At 45.1% G+C, this 17696-nt stretch overlaps 1 protein-coding gene across 1 annotated transcript in view; it reads right to left on the minus strand.

The window, feature by feature from the left end:
* Positions 1 to 17696, minus strand: part of CLSTN2 (calsyntenin 2) — a 397528-nt gene that overhangs the window by 99702 nt on the left and 280130 nt on the right. The window contains exons 6-7 of the mRNA XM_023529032.1: positions 11249 to 11434; positions 670 to 918 (exon numbers count right to left, since the gene is read on the minus strand). Of these exons, the coding sequence (XP_023384800.1) occupies positions 670 to 918; positions 11249 to 11434 (435 nt within the window). The remainder of the gene's footprint in view (positions 1 to 669; positions 919 to 11248; positions 11435 to 17696) is intronic.

Raw genomic sequence — 17696 nt, forward strand, 5'->3', positions numbered from 1 at the left:
GTGCTGTTCTAAAGCACTACACATACATCAAGTCATTTAATCCTCATAAAAACCTTATCGGTAGATAGTACTGTAATGCTCATTTTATAGACAGGGAAAGTGAGGCACAGAGGGGTTAATAACTTGCCGATGTCACACAGCCAATAAGTGGCGGGGTGCTTTTAACCATCAGGCTGTGAAATGCCTTGTGTAGCAGCATGCTGAAAATGCCTAACTCATGTTAGCTATCATTATTATGTAAGACAGTGATATTCAAGCTAGTATTTTAAACTAGCACGGCCCTTTCATTGAAAATAACTTTTGGAAGTCTTACTATATCCATAATACAGTGAAAGTGGAGCTGCTTTGCTTGAAATAAGCATGCATCCCCACCATCTCATGCATAGCAGCCCTAAGTTAGTTCTGGAGAGGCTGGGGTCCTGAAGAACCCAGTTTAAAACCACCAATCCCAGCTTTGTATTCTTTGTGTCTATATATCTACTTTCTCCTCTTTCTGGTTGGCTCTACCTCAAGCCCAGGACTCATTATCTGGAAAACCAGAGACCAGAATCTCTTCCCAGGGCGCCTCTCACGCTCCTGCTTTTCTTCCATGTCTTTGGTGGCTGGGTCTCTGCATAATCTGCTGGGACATCACAGGCAGCCACTGGGAGGGCTGAGCTCGAGACTCACCAGTTTTATCAGAGTTGCAGAGGATAGTCTCCTTCTCGGCCCGCACGCCAGGGCTGGGGCCGTGTTTCATCCACATGGTGATGGTGAACTGGTCCGTCAAGTTCTTGGGCACAATCCCATCAGGGATCTTGGCACCCTGCCTGCCATCAAACTTGAAGATCATCTCGCTGCTGTCCACCAGCAGTCCTGTAGTCCAGTTGGTGGCAGCGCTGGGGGACGGCAAGAGGTCAATGATGCCAGAGGATGCTCCTGCAGGGGCCGGGGGACAGAAAGAACAAAGGGTCATTCTCATTAGGTTTTCTGCTTCAGAATGAACTACAGTTAACCTGTGAACAACATGGATTTGAACTGTGTGGTCCACTTACACATGGATTTTTTTCCAACAAATGCTGTAAATGTATTTTTTCTTCCTTACGATTTTCTTAATAATATTTTCTTTTCCCTAGCTTATATTACTGTAAGAGTACAATATATTATATATAAAATACAAAATATGTATTAATCGACTGTTTATGTTATTGGCAAGGCTTCCTGTCAATAGTAGGCGATTAGTAGTTAAGTTTTTGGGGAGTCAAAATTTACACTTGGTTTTTGACTGGACAGGTGGTTGGTATCCCTAACTCCCACAGTGTTCAAGGATCAGCTGTACTTAATGTACTTATTCAGAGGTCTGTGCCCAGCCCTGAGCTAGGTGACTCGGGAATAGAATGGCCAAATACCATCCCTGCTCCTGCAATACTTATGGTCTGTGTGGGGAGGCATCGCTAACTTAGAGAGAAAAGCATTGCCCATGGCAAGACAGAGTGCAATGAACTATTATATAAGGAAAAAGTGTTGGAGGAATTCAGGGAAGCGAAGCTCCCTGGGGGCTTTCGTAAGCAGGCAAGGTTTATTGTCAGTGCCGAGCCCCCTGCTAGGTGCTGGTGATGTAAGGAGAATCAGCACAGTCCCTGACCTGGAGGAGCTCAGAACCAACAAGTTGGCAGACAACTGTGACACAGTGTGATCAGGGCTATGATTGGGGAAAGTTTTAGGTCCTGATCCCTTGAGGAGCGTGAGCCACTTTGTACTCAACACACATTTTCTTTTCTTTTTTACAACCATTTTAGGCCAAATGGTACAGTGATTGAGTTCCAAAGTCAAAACGAATTTGATGCCTGGCAGTATGACTTGTGGCCTTGCGACTATGAGCAAGTCACTTAACCTTTCCAACGTTCCACCTCCTTCCATCGTATCTCCCCTCCCCAGGATGTTATGAGGACTGAATGAGACATTACGGTGGAGCTTACAGCAGCATGCTTGCCACAAGGTGAATGCTCACTCCATGTTAGCTATAAGTTTATCATTATTATTATAATCATTATTTCTTCTGCTGCCACTAGGATCCCAGTCTAATGCTTGAGGACTTAACCTGAATTGGTGGGAGTGTCATGGGCTCATTTATGTCCTAGGAGAATCCCACTGACAGCTTACGGAGGGTGAAGCTGTAGTGAGTGGGAGGGGCTGGCCTTGCAGAGACTAGATGTCCGAGCTGGGAGAATGCTTGGGTCTCCACTGACTTCCCAGTGAGGCTCAAATGCTGCCAGCAGAGTTCTCTGCATCCTTATGTTCCACACAGGAGTAAGGCTCAGCCACTCAGGAAGGAGGAGGGCCAGGGGCTTCCTGATACTGTAAGAGAATAACAGCTGGAGAGGCTAAGATTTGCCCAGTGTGGGGGACCACAGGTGTGGGGCCTGTTTCCTGACATGGCACTGACCATCAGTTATAACTGTTGATGAATTTGAAGGACAGTGGTTGGGTGTATTACCTGCCATTTCTCAGGGATCATTGGACTTCTGAATTCTGTGTATCAGAGTCTCATCTCACTTAGATATTGGATTCCAAAGTGAGCCACCACAAACATCTCCCATAGTTAAAATGACCTTTGAAAATCCCTCAGGGAAGTGCCATATCGTGAACCAATATACTTGTTTGAAAATGTTCAACTCAGCCAGTTTTCCCTCCAGCCCTGGAACAGATTATTGGGTCTAGAGTTGAGCCACCCATTGGCTGGCAATTGAAAGTTATGTTATGTGAAAAATATGTGTCCTTGGAGCCAGATGCTCTGTTTAGCATTGTGAGAGGCTCAACCCGGAGAGGCTTTCAGGAACGGCAGGATCTGAGAGGGTAGGAAAGTTCAGTCTCCCAGTTCATGATCACTTTATAGCTTATGCTTATCAAGGACAAGTTTGGGCAGCGTTGACTGCATTATTTACATGAGTATTTCTGAGAGGTTTTAGTTGGTACCATGTCTGACACACCATAAACGCTCCGTTAATGTGTATAACTACCTTTCCTCCCATCCAGTGACTCCATGAGATGCTTCTGGCCATCTACCTGATGCTCATGTGAACCTGCCATCTGGCCTCTTGTCCATGTCCCACACCTTTGATCAATATTTACTCGTTCTCATCTGGTGCCCCTCGAGCCTCATTTGCTATCTATTTTACTCATCTGGTAAGTTAATTCACACTAACATTTCAGTGACTAACAAAGCCATAAGGGTTATTGCCCTCCATAGATATTTGAATGAAAGAAACCTACTAAGGTGGTAGCTAGTAGAAATTTAGGGGTGGTTTGGGAGTGGGAGATACATGGTCTTTTGGAACAAGTTCATTTACCAATGTTAGGTAGCTAGTCAGACATAGGCAACGGGAGAACAAAGGGATAGGGGCTCAGCCTAGAGACCGGCCAAAGAACACCCCAATGGTAGTAGAATTCTGGGTACGCACATGTGCACTAGGCAAAGAGTTATATAGGAGACAGGTGTCGACCAAAATGACCTCACTTGTCAATCACCTAGGAATGCCTTTGGAACCACGCATCACAGCCCAAATATAAGGTAGACATTCCCACTTCTGGCCCTTTTTGCTCTCTTATTGTAGTAGTTGTTATTACAGCACTCCGTTGCAGCTCTCATCACCAAGACCATGTGCCTCTTAGGGCATACTTTGTCTTTCTAAAATATACTTTTAATAAAACAATTAAATCTCAATGACCTGCAATTCTTCCCTGCTTCATTTGAGAAAGAACTGAGGGGAAAATGCTAACTACATTTCTGTGCCGCTGTTATCCCTCTCCCTCTCCCCTGCTGTTGGGGTGACACCGAACTCCGATCAGTTCCAACGGTGACACTTAAGACACCCAGAATAATGCAACATGGCAACTGCTTTGCTGATCCATAATTAAGTTGGCTCTGACACCAGGATTTGCCCAGCATGAAGACAGCCTGGTGACTGGGGCACACACAGAGTGTGTCAGTTCTTGAAACTTCAGGTGGCCAGAGAGATGCAGGCTGGGCACTCAGGACTCCTAACTGCTAGCGGAAGCCAATGCAGCCAGTGCCATCTAGCAGGACCTAGTGCGGAGGTGTGTGGGCGGACCTCCACACAGTGGGACCAAGGTGGGGTTCGTCAAGGCTCAAAACTCAACAACCTGAGTTTCCTTTTTGGCTAAGGATCTTGCTGTTGTTAAAAAGCAAATGTCCCTGTGTAGAATTCACACTGCAATTAGCACCTTAGACTAGCAAAGGGCTGTTTGTAATTTCTCCCAAAACAGGTTTGGATAGAGGGAGAGAAGTGTAATGCAAGTATGAATGTGGGGTGAGGTGGAGGTAGGTGGAGGTGTTGGGGGTGGGGGGAGGTGGGGGGGAGACTGAAAGAAAAAATTGGTTGCATTTGCCAAAGGCCAGCCCTGGTCAGGATTATTCTATACATATATGCTATATGTGTGGAACTTTGTTTTTCATAGTTATAGATCTTTATTATTATTTTCCCAGAGACTTTTTTTTTGGGGGGGGGCACTGAGTACCAGAACTGAATTAAGTACTTGAATGCTTTTTCTTAGTTACTCAGCTATGTGGCAAATATTATTATGATTCTAGTTCGCAGATAAGAAACCTGAGGCTCGGTGACTCCCAGGTTTACAGCCAGCTAGTGAGGAGACCCATCAGCAGGACTTTCCAGCTCTTTCCTCCTTACTGTACCACCTTAATGAACCTGGAGAGGGATCTTGTAACTTCCTGTACATTTTACAAACATGGAAACTGAGGCCCAGGGAAACTACTTGACCAAGATCACACAGCCACACAGCCAGCTAGAGGCAGGCCCAGCTCTCAGACACCTAGCTAATGTTCTTCCTGTTGCACAGTATAGTGTCCTACCAAGCACAGCCCAGTCCCCTGGGGGAACCTCCCTACACAGGTGGCTGTCCACAGAAAGGCATTTTGAAGACAGTATACGTTTTTGCAAGGCCATAGACGCAGTGCTCCCTTGCCTTCCCTGGTGAGGGGAGCAGCAGGCCACCCTGCCTAATCCACAGATGCTGCCTGCTGGAAACCATCAAGCTGCATTTAGCCAGATGGGCAGATTTCCACAAACAGCTTGTATTTCATTTCTAAGTGCACTTAAACAAACAGAGAAATTTGCTTTCTCCCAAAGTTCTTCTCTCTCTCCTCTCCCTATGGGACTCCAGAGAGAGCAGTGAGTAAACAGATACATCATTCGTTAAGATAGCATGGCATTGTCTGCACATTAGTGTATTTAAGATGCTCTTTGGGACTCCTCCATGAAGGTCTCAAGCTGCTGAGTGGTCACACTGCTCTGGGGCACAGCAATTGCAGCTTGAGCATGGGGGACTAGGACTCAGATGTGGGTCTGATTTAAGGTCTTTGAGTCCTCCCAGGGTGGGGAAGCCTCTCTGAGCTATCAAGTAGTTAAAGATGGGGCGAATGAGGCAGATTTCAGGGCACATTGTGGTGTGAGAACCCAAATGAGCTTGGAGGCAGTGGTCACTGTCTGGACTTCTTAATTGCAGGGTTTGCGTTCTGCTCTGGATGGTCTTGGTTTGGGCAGAGTGTCTTTAGGACTGCAAGATGGGCCGGTGGCTATGGTGATTGACATGCCTCCTCATGATCCACCACAGCACAGGAAGGGATGGAGATAAGCAAGAGGGTCTCCGAGGAGAGGAACGATTATAGTCAAGGAGAGTCGCCTCATTCTGTAGAGTAGTCTCGAGATTGGCAATATTGACTCCATATTATTTTAAAAACATTTATGTGATGTCTAAGTCATGCCAGGCACTGTGGTGAGGACGCAGCAAGGAACCACACAGAAATGGGCCCTTCCTGTAGGAAGCTAATAAGAAGTCCTCTATTTTTGGTGGGTGGAGCCGTTCAGTGGTAGCGAGTCTCAGGGGAAGCAGAGAGGCCCTCTTGACAAAAGCCCTACTAAAACTGTGTGGTGATAAAATGCATTCTGTCCTCAACATGTTTCTCTGACCCACTGATACCATTTGGCCATGTGACTTGCTCCGACCAATAATATGTGAGTGCAAGCGACATGTATCACATCAAGGTAAAAGCTTTAAAAGCCAGTCCATGGTTCACCATGTGTCTTTTCCATATGCCATGAGATCGACAGTGTTCTAGATAAAGACTATTACTTTAGCCTGGATCCCAGTGGGAAGTCAACATGGAACAGAGCCATAGTCAACCCAAGAAGGACATGTGGTAGGAATGATAAATAAACCTTTGTTATTTTAAGCCAATGAGATTCTGGGTTCATTTATTCCTCCAGCAAAACCTGCTATCCTGACCGATAATCCACATCAGTGACTGACATCAGCAGCTCCAATTCCCCGTTCTCCGTCTGCATGCCCGCAACATGGACGTGGAAGACTTTCTGATATTTTATTAGGAGCTCAAATCTGTTGTTCTTACAATTGGACTATAGTCCACTTATGGAATCTTAAATCAGAGGAGCTTCTCCAAGGCTTTGGAATCAAAAAATTGGATCTCTAGGTGAAGTAAATGGGGGATGAGGGGTGGTCAGCCAGGCTCCTGAGGCAGGGCCATGAATACCCAGTTATAACCAGCCTGAGTAAGGCCACTGTAAGCAAAACCCTTTTCCTCAGTATAGGAGAGCATGCTGTATGGTAGGTAGCTGTATGAAAGACCTCAAAGAAATAGTGTATCCCGAGAGAAACCCACTGCTTACTGTCAACATCCGTGAGTCAGTGTGTGTGGCTTTTTCCTGCTATACAATTAATGATTTAATCTGATTCCCAATAGGCATGCACTAATTTTCTTAAAGTAAGAGGTCCACTTCCACTCTCTGAGAATGGAAGCACTGTCTATGACTAGGGGACCAATACTGTCCCCAGGAAGCGTCAACTCTTTGGTGGTGTCTTGGAGAAACTGATGATAGCTTCCTGTAGTTGGGCTATTCTGAGGGCACAAAAACCTCTGACAGTTAATCTCGGTGAGGGCAGCTCTGTTAAGATGCAAGGTATAGTAGAAAACCAGGGACCTGACTTTTTCAACATGTTTGTCTTCCCCAGGAGACTGAATTGTTGTGGTCTCATTACCTTCTATACAACCACAAGAGTTATAGGATTTGGACACTCAACAAATATTTGTTGAGCTAATAAATACATGAATGAATGAATGAATCCTCTAGGAAAACCCCCTTGCTCATAAGTGTATAAATTCTGAAGAAAACTTAATATCTAGTGATCTGAACTGCTCTGACAGATCAATTGCTTGATATAATAGCATGCTCTTATTCTGCGCCCTTTTCCTCAATAAGACCTGTCCTCTCAGTTCTAGACTCGACATACAAAACAGCTGACCAGGGCATCATAGGCGGGAGGTGCCGGCCAGCTGCTAGGAGTCCTGTGATCCTGAGGAGGCACAAACCCTGGCCTCTGGGCTCTGAAGGGCATGTGCATCACAAACTACTTTTCTACTTACTATAATATGTAGTGACTTAAGGGCACCGAAGCAGGCCCTTTCTGGGGCTGTTGTTAATGTCAAATTTAATTTGGCCAAGAGGTCTTACTGAAGGTTTCACCACGCATTTCATAGCCAAGGCAGTTCTGTGACACTTCACCTCTAGAAAGGTTGGTAGTTAGATGGCAGAGTCCACCCTAAATCTCTGAATCCACAGGAAGTGATAACCAGTTTCCTCAGCTTCTCCAAGAAGCCTGGCATTATGTAAAGCAAGGCCAGTGGGGAGCCATCTCAGGCTATGTCTGGCCCCACAAGCTGAAGGGAACATAAGTTCGGGGTCCTGTACTGTTTTTGTTTCAAGGCAGAATGGATATGTCTTAGTGTATAAGTCTCAGGCAGCAATATGCCTGATGTCCAGTACTTTACTGGAACCAAAGAGGCTATTTCAGGTGCTGCTGAACCTGTTAAGTACTTCCTGACAGCAGGCTTTATACCAGCTATTGTCAGGCTCCCACCTGAACAGGATTCTCCCACTGCTCCTAATGGAGCTGACGTTGCAGGAAGAGGAAGCAGGTGGACAATGACCAGACATCCACAATGCCCCTCTGGGGAGACACCCTGCCTTGGTTACTGCACAGTTACAGCATCACAGAAGAGATGCCAGAACTCAAGGGCACCAAGGAAGCACCCCAGGACTGCTTCCCCAGTGAGCATAGAGGGCAGGAAAATATTGACTGAAGAGAAGGGTTTGGAATGATGAAGGGAAGAGAGAGCATCCTAGCAGGAAACATGAACAAAGCCTGATGGGATGAGGACAAATTAGATGTGGGGATAAAGGAGCTACCCTGGCCAAGAAAAGGCAGACATCAGGAGGAAATAGGCTATAATGACAGATGGGCAGGGCCTCGGGAGGGTTGAGCATAAGGCTAGATCTGGGCACACACACCTGGAGTTTCCTCGGGTGACTTTCATCATCGTCCCCTAACTCTGCTCTTACTCTGGTTTCCTCATTCTCGTCGGAGGCATTCTCGTCCAGCTAGATGCTCTTACTAGAGTCACCTTAGAATCCTCCTTCCTCACTCCTGACAGCTAATGAATCATTAACTCTTGCCAATTCTGCCTCCTAAATCTGTCTTAAATTCATCCTTACTGCCACTCCCCTGGTTCAGAACTCATTATCTCTTGCTTAGACTATGGCAATAACATCCTAATTGGTCTCCCTGTTTCCATCCAAAGTCAATAAAGATTTATAGGATGAAAAATGCATGAATGCTGAGGCTTAAAGTGTCATGGCAGTTCCCTGGTTGCAAAACCCTGCAAGAAACTTGTCTATCATCCACTGAAAACAGATAGAAGCTTGTCTCCAGAACCGGAGGTGTCCTCCAGGAGTCAGGAGTTCCAGCCCAGACTTTGTTTTAGAAGAGATCCAGCCCGCATTCCCTCGCAGTTTCCAGAGAGCCTGAGGCCTGATGTGCTGCCCCCTTCAGAAGCGACTCTAGCACCAGCGGCACAGCTGAATCTCATTCATGTTTGCTTCTACCCATTTTTCCTGAGCTCCCCTCAGTGGACTTCATGATTCAGACTCCTCATATGGAGGCAGGGGTGGCCCTGTCCATCAGGGTTACTGGGAAAGAGTTCCCATCAGTATGGAGGGTGGCAATACAGGGAAGGTCACCAGAAAGACTTGCAGATGTCTCCCAACAAAGAGTCTCTCTCAACACCAGATAAGCTTGTACACACCTAGGGGGAAACTGCTTTCCTGACTGAATTAACCTGCCTTCCTGCAAGGCAAGCTGGCAGCCCAGAGGAATGAGCTGTGTTAACACCAGATGCAATTTTGCTCTAAAGTTCCTTCCCTCAGAAGATCCTTCTCACTCTCCATATCTCCTCATCTCTCCCCAGCAACATTCAAAATCAAATTGCAAGTGCATGTCCTTGGGCACCTCTGATCTTTAACAAGCTGATTCCATCATCTGTTTCTAACCTGGAGGAGTTTAGAAAATGACTGTAACCCACAGTGGTGTGGGGTCGAGTTGACACATAATTCAGGTGCATGGGGAGCAAAATGAGATATTCATTCAAAGTAAGATGTCGTCGAAGACAGCTTCTCTGCACGAAGAGTGAGAAAGAGGACTGGAGGCAGTTTTCTGAATATCGTGGGTCCCTTTTATCTATTTTTGCAAGAGCTGTTTGGAATATTGACGTTCGGTGTTTTCCCTGATCAGCTTCATCATTCTGGAGAAGCCTGTGTTCCCACAGGCCTTCCTTGCCAGCCTGATGACATGATAAATGGAACATAGTGATACCCAAGCAGGGTTTATTTCACATTTAGCTCTAAAATTTTCACGCGGTTCTTTGGGCAAGACCAGTGTGGGTAAAGGGGTGTGTGTGTGTGTGTGTGTGTGTGTGTGTGTGTGTAGGTATCAATGTTGAGGGGGAAAAAATGCCCCAAAGACAGTAGTGAAGGGGCCACCAAGAAGGGATGGCAGGCTAGACTGTGTATTCAGGAGTCCCCTTTTCCTTTTGTGGAGATGCAGTTACCCGCAAATACAGGCCCAATGTTAGAGTAAGCTCTTTCCTAAGCTCCCCACAGCATTGCTGCAGAGTCAAATGTGAGTTCCTGAATATTTTTTAAGAGAACAAGAAAGAAAGAAAATATACGTGGCAGGGATAATGGAGGCCCATCGACATAGCGACAGCCCGGTTTATCAAGCCATGGGGCCATGCCCACCAGACTGAGCATCCTCTCATTCCACAGGCTGACTTGAGAGGTTCGCATTCTAGCTCTCAAGACCTGGCCTGACATCACAGATACTGAGCTAAAGAGACTGTCCTTCTGATAGACCTATCTTTAAATTCTGTCACTTTCTATCTGTGCGACCTTGAACAAGTCAAGTTTCCTCTCTAGACCTCAAGTTTTCCATTTTTAAAGTTGGATGAATAATCCCCTCCTCACAATGAAGGTGAGAGAATTAAATAAACTAATGCATGCCAAGAGTCTGGCAGGCTGCACAAAGTAGGTGCTCAGTGAAGCTGTTCCCTTGTGTCACGCCCCTCCCTCCATCCTGTCTCCTAGTTCCCGGCCTGCTCCTTCCTTGTGGCAACATCTCACAGCCCACTGACAGCAGGCGCCCCCTCCGCCACACTTGGGACACCTTCACCTTGCCCACCTCCACCCCACCTTAGCCCTTCTTCTCTGATATAGGCAGCCAGGCAAGCTTTACTGGCATGTGACCAAGCACCCATGCTTGGTGTGGGCCCCCAGCTTGGTTTAATGCTTTGTGATTCTATTATTGAAATTCTTAATAATTTTTGAAAAAGGGTCCCACATTTTCATTTGCACTAGGCCCAGCAAACTAGGTAGCTGGTCATGTGGGGACAAGACCAACCTCTCTCCAGGTGACGGACACCATCCTTCATATTGGCCATATTGGTGCGAACCTGGTTAGGTGCCTCTCTATAAACCACCACAGCGGAAGGAAACCTGTGTTTCTTCAGGCCCTGTGGTTGGCGTTCTTAAATACATTGTGTCATTAATCCTTGTTTTACTGATGAAGAACGGAAGCTTTGTGACCTCACTTGCCCACAGCCACATAATTAGCAAATGGTGGGGTCTGCTAGGTGTCCCTGATGCTGAAAACTGTGCCTTCTGACTCTTTAACTATACTAAGTAAACTAAATAGTTGTCCAAGAGTTACATAGACTAATGTGGTGGGAGGGGCGGATTCTTTCCTAACATAATAAGATGTGCTTGTGTATATCATTTAAAAGCAATTAATTGAGAAAAATTCCCAACAGGGAAAAACCTACCACACAATTTCTGAAGGGATTTCTCAGAGTAGGTCTCCCGGTCACATCCCTTCCCAATGTAATTGGTGTGCAGCTCTGTGGTGATCTGGATGGAGGACACGGCCCCATCGCACGTCTCCAGGTGGATGCTGGGGAACAGGGGCACACTCCCCGAGCCAGGCTGATACTCAATCCTCTTGGTCCAGTCTGAATAAACAAGGAAAGGATTAAAGTAAATCAGATACAGCCAGTTCTGCTATGACACTCATTTTGAAAATGTGAATTTGTTCCAACACAACTGATATATTAGGAAACAATTTAAGGATGATGGGAATTTCACATTTGCTTATGCAAGACTGCTTCTCGAGAAATACTAGGTGAATGAAGACAGAAAGTGCACCCAGCTGAAGTGAGCCATTTAGAAATGTACAAAACACGCACATGTACACCCCTCAAATATCTACCAGCTACTTGGTTCCCATTGTGCGAGGAGCTGCACCACCCACACCTGTGGTTACAACTTTTTATCCTTCCACTTGTTCACAATGCACAAGCTGCAACCCCTCCTATGTCCACTTCCACAAGCAGACACCAGGTCTCTTCAAGGTAAAATATCATATTTATTGTAGCACGTATATATTTCTTAGCCATTTAACCTGTGTAAAACTGTGCTAATGGTCTTTTCTATCTCTCTTTCTTATGTGTCACTGATGACGTTTTTGAGCATTATACCCCTTGCCCCATTTTCCTCATTTTGTCTGCTGTGGTGATTTTTAGAAACGCACGTGTCTTGTCACAGAACAAAAGACAGCATGGTAGTTTGGGGATTATACAAGGTCACCGGGCGGGGTGCAAAGATTCTTTCTTAAACATTCAGGACAGGGACTCATTTTAGTAGGGCTGATGGTCTTATCACCGCTTTTTAGTGGAAAAATAATTTGGAGACGAAAAAGCGTTGGAGAGGCATAAAATCACAATCAAAATGGGACCACACAAAACAGAGCAATCAACAAAAATAAACGCTAAGAGTGAGTGTATTCACGAATTGATCAAAACAACAATAGCAGTGATTGAAAGTTGGAGCTGATTCTAGGCAACGTTCACAGTGACCAGTAACAGCGCTTGCTGACAGCAGTGAGCATCCCACGCACAACAAGGACGCACGTCTGAGAGGTCTGTGAACCCCAAGGCTGACTTGTGGAGAGAAGACTGAATATGAATCATCCAGAAATGCGAGTGATGGATATTATCGGTTTATGAATCTCAAATGCTTGTCACACAGACTCTTGCTGGATGGTACCCTTTTGTTGAAGTAGAAATGAAAATCTGTGGAATTGCCTGCCTTCACTTGTGAGAAACTCAGAAAGTCCTGCATTTGTGGGTCAGTCTGCAGCCACCAGCAGGCCCCTCACAAGCTCCCAGGGGGTTACTGGCTGCCATCTTAAGCAATACCAGTAGAGTGGAGAGGGCTGAGCTTAGGGGCCAGGCAGATGGCTTCATTCACTAAACAGCCTTTTGTTTGGGTTTTCATGTACCAGGCTCCTCAGCGCATCAAGGATATAGCAGTAAAGGAATCAGGAAAGGTCCCTGCCTTGTAGATCTGGGGGAGAGAGAGGAAGATAATGACTAAGCCCTTGCCGTCCTATCAGAGAGGTTAAATGCCATAAAAGGAAAAGTGGTGACAAAGAGGGCCTCTTCAGATCTAGAGAGTTCCTGTCTGAGTGGAGGCCTGAATGTCAAGGATGAATGTGTAGGGGAAGCCTCAGAGAAGCATGCCCGAAGCAGATGCAGCAATGATCTTGGCTTGACTCTATTAGGTCAAGAAGTTCATGAGCAAGTTAATGAAGGTCTTCAAGCCTCAGGCACAGCTCATCAGTAAAATAGGGGCTATAGTACTGACCTTGCCAAGTTCCGGGTGATTATGTAATATGGGTTTAGCTCTGAACCCCCATGTTCACAAGACACCCTTTAAGGGGTTTTCTCAGAGCACACCGTGACCAGAAATTGCACACCATGGTTTTGAGGTTCATCTCCAGGGAACTCGCCATGGGAGAGTATTTGGATGAGAATGACTATATGTAAAAGAGAATATACCTAATCTTATGTTTTTCCTCATACTCCTCAGGAGCAGTGTCTGGACTCACCCATCACCTCCCTATGGAGCTACTATATAGTCCATGGTTTAGAGGCCCATCAAGTTCAGTCTTGAGGACAAACCACTGGAGGACAGGAGGGCTTTTTGATGGGTGTTTCTGAAAGTCACAATACTGGAAGAAGCAGTCTACAACCAAACAGCCTTGTAGTGTCCTAGGTACAGAATGTTTCATGCCACTGTGCACTTGATCATGCTGTTTCTTCTGCATGGAGCTCCCTTTCTATCCCCTTCTCTCTTGTCATCTTCTCCATTCAACCTTTCAGAATTTCTCCAGTCAGGGTAGAAACCCTCCACTGTGCTCTCACATAGACTACGGCATCAGATTCCGAGCTGCCTGGTTACTCTGAATTCCTATCGTGTTGCACAATACTTGGCCTAGAGTAAATGTTCGCTAGATAGTGGTAGAAAGTGCAGATGAATCCTATAGGATATCATATTGAAATTACCCATTTGTGTGCCTGCCTCCCCCAGTAACTGGACACTCTATTTAAAGTTAGAGATTGTGATATTTATTTTTGATCCTTCCACATCTAGCTCAGAGCACAGGAAATATTTGCCAGCTGGGATGCCCTAGACACCTCACCTTGATTGTTGCCCTGGCAGCTCTTCTTGAGCCACAGACAGAACTCGCAGCCTGTGCTCAGCCCCTATCCTCAGTCCTGTGGAACCATCCCCCAACAGCAGCCATAACATGTTTGGTTTTCTTTGTTCTGAGCAAGGCAACTGGTCCAGAATTGATGATGGAGGAATCTGCTTCCTAATAACATGAGATGGCATCAAGGAGGCAATCTCTTTTCCTTCCCTCCCTCACGCCTCTTTCTCTGGGTCCCCCCTTTAGAGATGCAGATAAAAAAAAATGGAGAAAGTGATGTTGTGTATGGAAGCTCTCCTCCTTCTGCTAGTGTATAAGAGATGCCCCATAACACCTGCTTCTGGAAGCCTCCTCTGTTGGAGAAACCCAAGAGTTTCTTGGTATCACTTTCCTTTATTCTGTGGGGTCTGTGGGCACCTTTTTCTCATCTAGATATTTTGGTGGTTACTTTTGATGAGAAATTCTACCTTAAATTTTTTTTTAGAAGGAGTGCAAATAAAGAAGCAAATAAATAATGAAGGGAAAGTAAATGGAGGCACTGTCCTAGCAGAGTGTTTGATCCTCTTGCCATCCAGTGGCTAGAGGGACAAGGACCTCCATGAGGAGAAATCAGGCACAAACAGAGCTCTTGGGAACATCACATCTGCCGGTTGCTTTGGTGACCTCATGAGGCTTGCCTTTGAGGGTTTATGAGAAGCAGGCAAAATTGCAACCATATAGCGAAAGAAATCAATGAAGCTTTCTGAGCGTAGTATCCTTAAGAGAGTAGGAAGCTCACACAAACATCTTTCATTTTCCTAGAAGGAAATGGGATGGGGATTAAGAGAGCAAAAGCAAGTCATCGAGTTTAGCCTTTGCCACATGAAATGTCTATTCATCCTCATTTCCTGGAAGGCTGGATAGCATGATGGTTAAAAATATAACCTCTAAATTCAGCATGTCTGAATTCATATCCCAGCTCTCCCAGTTCCTGTATAATTTGGGGCAAATCGCTTACTCTCCTTTAGCCTTAGTTTCCTCTTCTTTAAAAGTAATACCCACCACCCAGGATTTTTATTTTTGGGTGGGGGTATTAAATGTAGAATCATTTTAGCACCAAATGCAAGGGACATATTCAATCAGTGTATGATTATTAAGACATCATTTATTCAATAATATTTATTGCAGTAATAAGAGGACTTGCAATCATTAAGCACCTATAAGCACTTTTACTTCTATTTTTTCATTTAATCTTCTCAGCAACCCAGTGAGTGGGTGTTATTACCTTAATTGCACAGGTGATAAAACCATGGCTGAAAGTTGGTGTGGTTTGCCCAAGATGAGGAGCAGGGGAATAATAGCTAAGGGTAAAGGAGGTCAGATATATGGTGACAGAAGGAAATTTAACTTTGGGTGGTGAACACAATGCGATATACATATGACATATTACTGAATTGTATACTTGAAACCTATATAATTTTACTAGCCAATGTCATTCCAATCAATGTAATTAAAAATAAATAAAATAGCTCTTCTATAATCTTGAGGATTTGCCAGACCTGAGAATAATGGTAGTTTTTGAGATTCATTTTTGAACATTCCATGTATCCTGACATAAAACCAAAAAAGGTGATAAACTCCGATGTTGGCAAAGGATCAAGAAATGCTGTCGGTTTCATCACTGCTTGACCTCGAGGGCAGTTTGTGGGGGCTGAGGGGCTGCTTTGACACTGAAGACTGGAGAGATCTGGCCTTGAATCTCAACTCCCCCCAATGCAGGTCATGCGACCTTTACAAAGCAGTTGTCATCTCTGGGTCTCCAATGCCTCATCTGTAGATCAGAGATAATTATGCATCTTTAAGGGCTTGGTATGAGCATTGAAGCCTAAGGGCCCAGCAAAGACATCTGGTTGAAGCCTCATGATAGGAACGTCCCACTCCTTGGTTCACAAGCTCCCCCACTTCTCTGAGCTGTCCTGCTTGGAAATGAAATATTTTTAGCTTATAAAGGGACTAGAGACTAGTTTATAAATTGTAGTTCAATTTGTTTCTTAGGTGAGTAAAAAGGAAGCAGACCACCTGTTGTTTTAATAACCAGGCTCGATTAAATCGTAAGTAGTCCTAAAAAAGCTAACATTGAAATGCCTTCAAGTTAAAGTCTTTCTCTGTGGATTAAGGATTTAGAAACATGATGATTTTATTATAACTCCTGCTAAATTTGGGAAACATATGTTTTCTTATCAGGAGAATATTAACCAGGAATTCTCATACTAGATGCCTGGAGGTGGAAAAAAAAGCTAATCCGAGACTTCTGGAAAGCACAGGCTTTGAGGGCTCTTGTAATCCAAGACATTCAGGTCCATTGTTCCAATTCTGCATGAATGGGAAAGGTGCAGGTGTGTCAAAACACTTCTTTTTCCTTAATTGCATGTTCAGGGGCCTCCAGCTCTTCCCAGTCTCAGCTTTCAGCAGCTGAAGAAGCATCAGAATTTCTAGGAAATTGCTAGATTCATACAAGTTGAGTATGTGGGGATGCTGGGGAGTGGGAGGGATAGGAAGGGGGCCTCCCTGAACAGGGACTGGTTAGGCAGCTGATTTAACCAATGTCTGCCAGTGTCAATCATCTGTCATCTTTCAAGACTTTTTCCGAGAAATGGGTGACTTTGATGTGGGCACCAAGGGACTTCCTTTCCTATTGGGAGAAGCAAGGAAGGTACCTTTGCTCAGCAGTGAGCACTTTTACCTCCCCTGGCCATCTACTGCATCTGAATCGGGGGTAGGTTAGGAAGTAGAGATGGACTGGATAGGTAAGAAGAGGTCAGATAATGAATGCTGGTCTAAGAGGTATGAATTTCATGTTAGAGCCAGTGAAGGGCCATAAATGAGTGTTTAGTCCTCACATGCATGAAGTATCCAGACTGTGCTTTGGAAATGTCACTTGGCAGCTGCATTAGACTTGGTATTCATTTTTAGAACATCAGAACACTCCTGATGCTACCTCTTGATCAATCCATAGACAGGGTCACGCAGTGGATAATCCACTTCACCTTAATTAAATTCAAGTGTGTTAACTGCAGCTAGACCGAGTTAAGTTTGAATCCTGACTCTGCTGCTCCTTGGCTGTGTGGCCTTGTGAACCTCTCTGAGCCTCATGTTCTCATCTGTAGAATGAGAATAATACAAATCTACCTTGCATAGTTGCTCTAGGAACTGGAGGAAAAGTATGCAAGGCACCAAGAACAGAGCTATTGCTACTACTACTATTATTCTTGTATCATTCTTATTATTCCAGATGCCATCGATTTACTGAGTACCTACTATTGCCAGAGAGCCTTAGGCATGGGAGGCAGAGATGTGTGACTCATAATCCTATTTTGACAGAACTCACTGTCAGGGCAGTGGTAGCCAGATAGCCAGCTTTAAGGCAGACAGAGGAACAAAGAGTAGTTCTCAGGGAACAGAGAAGAAGAGGTAAGTTATACTGACTAGGGCAATCAAAGGAGGCTTTCTGGAGGAAGTGAACTGGGCATTTGTTTTAATATAGATTTTGTTATTATTTAAGTATGGTAAGGCCAACAGATCAGAATATTATTGCTATTAAAAAGATTGTCATATTCACAGATCCCAAGGAGAGGGGACATGCCACACCACAGGGGGCCACGTGGAGTAGCACTGGGGTCCGTATGGAGGCAGAGGGAGAGAAGGAAACTGGGAAAGAACCTTTTTTTGTGGTTTCCATGGGA

The sequence above is a fragment of the Pteropus vampyrus genome, unplaced genomic scaffold (assembly GCF_000151845.1).
Source record: "Pteropus vampyrus isolate Shadow unplaced genomic scaffold, Pvam_2.0 Scaffold35, whole genome shotgun sequence".
Lineage (NCBI taxonomy): Eukaryota > Metazoa > Chordata > Mammalia > Chiroptera > Pteropodidae > Pteropus > Pteropus vampyrus.